The sequence below is a fragment of the Rhinoraja longicauda genome, chromosome 8 (genome assembly GCF_053455715.1).
Source record: "Rhinoraja longicauda isolate Sanriku21f chromosome 8, sRhiLon1.1, whole genome shotgun sequence".
Classification (NCBI taxonomy): domain Eukaryota; kingdom Metazoa; phylum Chordata; class Chondrichthyes; order Rajiformes; family Arhynchobatidae; genus Rhinoraja; species Rhinoraja longicauda.
The window spans coordinates 29,244,825-29,251,405 of record NC_135960.1 but is presented as its reverse complement, the minus strand read 5'-3'; the positions used below and the strand labels follow the sequence as shown (position 1 = coordinate 29,251,405).

General features: G+C 43.3%; 1 protein-coding gene across 1 annotated transcript; it reads right to left on the bottom strand.

Annotated features, from left to right (window-relative positions):
- Nucleotides 1–254: 254 nt before the first annotated feature.
- On the bottom strand, nucleotides 255–6,305 carry LOC144596236 (secreted phosphoprotein 24-like). Its single transcript, XM_078404443.1, has 8 exons — nucleotides 6,125–6,305; nucleotides 5,878–5,981; nucleotides 4,881–5,009; nucleotides 4,628–4,759; nucleotides 3,246–3,290; nucleotides 2,495–2,539; nucleotides 420–473; nucleotides 255–287 (listed from the first exon to the last, which is right to left on the bottom strand). Exons 1-8 carry the CDS (start codon nucleotides 6,174–6,176, stop codon nucleotides 255–257), a joined length of 594 nt encoding a protein of 197 aa, XP_078260569.1. The 5' UTR covers nucleotides 6,177–6,305.
- Nucleotides 6,306–6,581: the final 276 nt, after the last annotated feature.

The following is a 6,581-nucleotide window of genomic DNA, read 5'->3' as shown; positions in this document are numbered from 1 at the left end:
ACCATAAATAATCTCTTTACACTTTTAATTTGATCCACAAAATGAAAGACAATAATATATAGCAAAGGACAGAAACATTTACAAACAACCAAATATCTCAGTTATAGTGAAATGTACTGTCAGGAATATACGTCCCTGGGCTTGTTCAGTACAACGAGGCCCTGTCTGTGTTGAGATGACAGTGTCTTGTTTATTCTGAATGAGGTCTTCTTGTGTTTACACTGAGTTCTGAGTCTTAGGAGTTTCATTCGTGGTTAGTGTTTCCCTCTTGATCCCTTTTTCTGTTCCTGGAATGGACACAACCAACATAATTGTCATTTTCAGAGGCACTTAACTCAGTTGGCATTCAATGTTTTTTCATTGGTTTTAACGATGATCAGGGGGAAATTATCTGGCACAAAGTCCTAATCTACACTTACGTTGGAAAGCTTCTTGGATTGTTCCTTTGGTAATACTGTTGGCTTGATTTCGATCTGCAATAAAATATTAACAGTTTTAGCATGTTTAAGTAATCCCAATATTTTTAAACATCTACAAAATAATAATAATAATAATAATAATAATAATCATTTATTGTCGTTGCAACAAGTACAACGAAATTAAAAAAAATAGCAATCCTGACGGTGCGTAAAAACATATATGCAATAAATGCAAACAAGTAAATACCAATATATTAAATACAAAAGTTTTAACAGTGTGACCTATTGCAGTAAGTAGTGTTCAGTTCTCGTATGGCCCTGGGGTAAAAACTGTTCTTGAGTCTGTTTGTTCGGGATTTGATCGACCTGAAACGTCGACCAGAGGGCAGAAGAACAAACAGACAGTGGCCGGGGTGGGATGGGTCTTTTATTATTTTTCCTGCTCTACTGAGGCAGCGCAGGCTGAACAGGTGCTCCAGGGAGGGCAGTGAGCAGCCGATGATCTTCTGGGCCGTCGTGATGACCCTCGGAAGGGTCTTCCTGTCCTTTTCTGAGCAGCTGGCATACCATGTGGTTATACAGTATGCCAGCACACTCTCGATGGAGCAGCGATAGAAGGACATCATGAGCTTCTCCTGCAGGTTGGTCTTCCTGAGGATCCTCAGGAAGTGGAGTCTCTGCTGTGCCTTCTTCACTGTGGTAATGGTGTTGGTAGACCAGGTAAGATCCTCTGCGATGTGCGTATCCAGGAACCTGAAAGCGGGTACCCTTTCCACACAGACCCCATTGATGTAGAGTGGGTCGTGTTCTGCACTGGTTTTCCTGTAGTATATTATGTTCCTTTGTTTTGGAGGAGTTCAGGACAAGATTGTTCACTGAACACCATGCTGCCAGCTTTTGGATTTCATCCCTGTAGGCTGTCTCATCTCCTCCTGAGATGAGTCCAACCACAGTCGTGTCATCCGCGAACTTGATGATGGTGTTGGTGGGATGGGTGGGGGCGCAGTCGTGAGTGTAGAGGGAGTAAAGGATGGGGCTCAACACACAGCCCTGTGGTGAGCTGGTGCTCAGTGTAATGGTGGAGGAGAGGTGAGGGCCTATTTTGACGGTCTGGGGCGGTTGGTCAGGAAGTCCTTGATCCATTGGCAGATGGTTTGGGAAAATCCAAGGTCAGAAAGTTTGGTAACCAGTCTGCTCGGGATGACTGTGTTAAAGGCAGAGCTGAAGTCTAGGAAGAGCATCCTCACATAGCTCCCCTGGTGTTCAAGGTGGGTCAGTGCAGTGTGAAGAGCAGTGGCGATGGCATCCCCTGTAGACCTATTTGCTCTGTAGGCAAACTGGTATGGGGGGGTCGAAGGTGGGTGGGAGGCTGGCTTTGATGTGCTGCAGGACCAGCCTCTCGAAGCACTTTGTGATGACCGGTGTGAGTGCTACCGGACGGTAGTCGTTAAGGCCGCTGATGACAGACTTTTACGGCAGTGGGATGATTGTGGCGGACTTCGGGCAGGGGGGGATGGTGGATTTTAAAAGGGACAGGTTGAAGGGTTTAAAGGATATTAGATGATAATTTAAAGTGTGACAAATTAATATAAGTGTCAGACCAGAGATTCTGTGTTGATTGATGAAATTAATTGAAAGATACAGCAAGGAAACGGGCCCTTCGCTCCACCCCCCCCCCCCCCCCCCCCCACATTCACATTAGTTCTATGTTATCCCACTTTATCATCAACTCCCTTTGCACTAGGAAAAAAACTACAGAGGTCAATTAACCTACACACCCTCATGTCTTTTACAATGTGGGGAGAAACTGGATCACCCGGGGGAAACCCATGCGGTCACAGGGATGACATGCAAACTCTACGCAGACAGCACCCGTGGTCATGATCAAACCAAGGTTTCTGGGTCTGTGAGGTTCTACTGCTGTGTCATACTTCCTGCCCCCCAACACAAACTAAGGGAATGAATAATTAGCAGAGCCCTCCACCCTACCCTTCCCCTAACCTCTGATACCACCAAATCCAACTGGTCGTTGCAATTCACAAACATCCGATAAACATTTTGCAGATTGCACTTACATTCAAAGACTTCTCGAGTGATTCTTTTGGTGCCTCTTTTTTGGCCTGAATTAAGACAATGATAATTATATTTAGCATAGGATTCAATGGTACATTTAGTAAGTAAAGCAATTTTTAATATTGTCTCCACAAAAAAGACGAAATCCTGAATTACAAATGAGGATTTATTAACCCTGTATATTTCAGTTTCATTCAATGGCTCAAAGCTGGTGAAAACCATACTAAAAAATTGCTTGGAAATGTGAGGACAATAAAATGGGTTAGTGCGGGTTTTTTGGGCTGCAGGGCATGTTTCTACCCACAATGCAGCCCTGGTACTGTGACACTGTCATTTGATAACTTCGTCAATTTCTGTTTTAAATATAGGAATACACAAAATATCTGTCTTCCCTATTCCCTTATCTAACCAGATTCTGAAAAAATCTACTTCAGCAGATGATGAAGGCTATGCAGAAGGCTATTTCTGGAGAGAGTGTAACAACTGTCCTCCTGGTGCCATTCCTTGCACCTGTCCTTTTCCAATCCACTATACCTTCCACAAAAAAACAATCCCATCCCTGTAATTAGGGGATCAATTCAGTGAAACTGGCTGATATTGGAAACCATCCATGGGATTCAAGCATCAGTCCCTTCACGAGTGCTTCAAACTAAGATGAGGCAGCATCTCCCTTTCTACACTGAACTTCTTGAATCTGAGACAATAGTCGAGGATGACAAGAAATCAGCTGACAAATTCTCCATTGATACTCACATTTGCCTTCTTCTCGACTGAAGTTTTGTTTGCTTTCTTTTGCACCTGCAGGAACAATTTTGATGTTTAGCACAGTGGACAAGAAAACCATTTTGCAATGAATTAATCTTGCATTCAGGTTTTTGACAGCAGCTCTTGATTCCACATCTCACCATCTTCCCAATCTGATATCCATCCAGGTGCACTACTAACAATAATGTGTGATGTCTAACCTGGTTCTTGCTGGGTTTGGATCGGTCTAATAATTGGTGGCAGATCCATATTTGGTGGCCAGTGAGAATCCGATTATAAAGGAATTAATCTGGCTGACTCACAGTTGCCTTTTGAGAATGCTCTCACCATTCAGATGCTGAAAGTATTTTGTCATTGTTTTGCTGATTTAGAGCAATTGAGCAATCCACTGATTGCCCAATAAAATCTTATTACTTTGGGCCTTCAGTCAAAAGTTTCAGAGTTATAGGTTTGGAAAGACATCAGCAGAATCTTGGAATCTGCGTGCAAATGTTTGAGTCTGATCAGCAGAAGGCTGAACTTCAACCTCACGTGAACTGAGACAAATTATTTTCCAATGTTAAATTTAGCCATGTAATCATTTCTTCTCTCTCTACAGGCCTCATCATTTAGATAACAGATTAGCCTTCACGCTCACTGCAGTCTGTCCGCTGAACTCCTCACAACACAAATAATGCACTCAAAATGAAAATTTAAAAATTAATGCTGCTCTAAATACTCAGAGCACTGTGGAGAGACAGAACGTGGTTGATGTTTAAAGGCTGGTGATTTCTCATCAGAACATAATGTTCAGTTTAGTTTAGAGATACAGCATGGAAACAGTCGCTTCGGCCCACAGATTATGCGTCAGCCAGTGATCCCTGCAAATTAACACTATCCTACACATACTAGGGACAATTTACATTTATAGAAAGCCAATTAACCTACAAACCTGTACGTCTTTGGAGAGTGGGGGGAAACCAAAGATCTTGGAGAAAACCCACACGGTCACAGGGAGAACGTACAAACGTTGTACAGACAGCACCCGTAGTCGGGATTGAACCTGGGTCTATGGTGCTGAAGGCGCTATAAGGCAGCAACTCTACTACTGTGCCACTGTGCCACCCAAATGCTGGGATCTCCTTCTACCTGCTTAATGGCCACTTCATTGTCCAGGAGTCTGCATTCAGCAAAATGGTCCTTTCTGTCAATTCTGATCAAAGGTAATCAACCTGAAACATTAACTCTTATTCTCTCTCCATAGCTGCAGCCTAACTTGCTGAAGCATCTTTGTTTTAGTCTCACTCCTCAGCAGGGGAAAGAATGTTCTGGTACAAAGCTCGGAACTCCCATACTCCCGCAATGTCTAATAAAAGGAACTGTGAAGTTACCTCAAAGCTGCTTTCAATTGATTCCAATGAGTTACTGCCACTGTCAAAGGTCTTCAGACCTTTGCACTCCACATCAATGTCAGTGATGTTATCAGCAAAATACTCAACATGGCTTTTGCAAAACCCTTTCTCCTGTGGAAAAAAGATAACATGGAAATAGTTTAAAGAAAGCAGCAACGATGTAGAAAACTTGCATTTACATCTTTAGCAGAAGTGGGGGTTTCAAGGCAATGAAATATCACACAGGACTCACCGCAATCTTCTTGGAGCGGAAATGACAGCTGGGATCATCAAATTCCAGCGTGGAATTCTTGGAACAGACGGTTTCTTTCACCGTGAATGTCAAATCCACCTTGTATGACATCTTGCCAGAGTGATAAATCTAATAAAAGGAAAATAAGTCATTAGATGGTATTATATCTCATGCTAATACTTTAATTTGATAAAGGACAAAAATCACACAGCTCCACATTTTCAACTGGGACAGACAAAGTCATGCGTAGACAGGGACAAAACAGTTCATCTATCCAAATGTTAAATGATCCCTTTAGCCATTGGAGGTGTACAATGTGCTGACACCTCGAATGATTGGAGGAAGTTAACAAACATGTGACAGGTTTTTGGAGTTTGTAAGAATGACTTGGGAAGTCACAAACATAAAATGATTTCTAAATCTCATGTGCAGATGCCATTTCATGGTCATAGAATCATAGAGTCATACAGTGTGGAAACAGGCCCTTCAGTCCAACTTGCCCACACCGCCAAAGTGTCCCATCTACACTAGTCTCACCTGCTGGCATTTGGCCCATATACCTCTAAACCTGTCCTGTCCATGTACCTGTCTAAACGTTTCTTAAATGTTGCGTTAGAACCTGCCTCAACTACGTCCTCTGGCAGCTTGTTCCATACACCCACCATCCTTTGTGTGAAGAAGTTATCCCTTAGGTTCCTATTGAATCTCCCCCCCCCCCCTCCCCCCGCACCCCCCTTCCCTACTCTGGGCAAGAGACTCTGTGCGTCAACCTGATCTACTCCTCTCATGATTTTGTACTCATGTTTTCTATCCAAATATTCTAAATTGATAGTCCTGAAAACTGAGAGTTGTCCAGCATTATGCAGGCATGATTTGATGATGAATGAATCACTTCATCATGATGATGCTCGTGCTCAATAATCAGTGTCTAACTGAACTTCATAATAGTCAAATTGATTTATTGCCATGAAGCCCACCTAGACCATGACGCACTTACGTTCTTTGCACGTCTCCTGGTGACGCCGCACAGGTTGGTGATCTCGGTGATTTCATTCAGTTTTACAACGGAGGCTCTCAGAGCATGCTTGGTCTTTGGCACTCCTGCAGAGAGAGAAGCAAAGTTATACAAGGCATTCCAACAAATAGCAGTGAAGAACTCTTACACCTTGGTGAATTATCGCTGACTGAAGCTCATTACCAGTAACTCATTGCTTTCTGAAGCCCTCCCTCTCCCCAGCACCTACCTGAGCAGTGGAGGATCTGCACGGCAGCGATGGCGAGGAGGAAGGCTTTCATTCTGCCTCGTGTGGGATCAGCCGGCTGGGTTCTCAGAGTAAAGTTGCTGCTTCTCTCTCTCGATCTGCCTTCACCCCTTTGCCTTCTGTCTTTATACCCTGCACCTCCACCACATTCAAGCACTGACTCATGTTTGTCCAGCTTGGTACCCGTGGGCACTAACAGAAGGCGGGCTGCAATTGGGGCACAGCTTCTTCTAAGTATGAGCATCATGTTTAGATGTTGTGGGAAAAGTGTGAAAGCAGTCTTTATTCCTCAGAATGTGAAATAAGAAACTGGGAGCGATGGGGAAATCCTCATCATATCACAAAATTAGGCTGGTGGGCGGATGGAATCTTTAAATAGCCATTTTTTATGATAGTACCAATTCATATCAACCCCTCACATACTAACATCTTGATATAC

Bases quoted from the DNA above. Each gene is read 5' to 3' on its own strand.
- LOC144596236 (XM_078404443.1), bottom strand. From the start codon at position 6,176: ATGAAAGCCTTCCTCCTCGCCATCGCTGCCGTGCAGATCCTCCACTGC. The intron at 4,760-4,880 runs GTGAGTCCTGTG...TTTTTTCCACAG, and splicing joins TCCGCTCCAAGAAGATTGCG to GAGAAAGGGTTTTGCAAAAG. The intron at 3,291-4,627 runs GTAACTTCACAG...TTGTTCCTGCAG, and splicing joins CAATTGAAAGCAGCTTTGAG to GTGCAAAAGAAAGCAAACAA.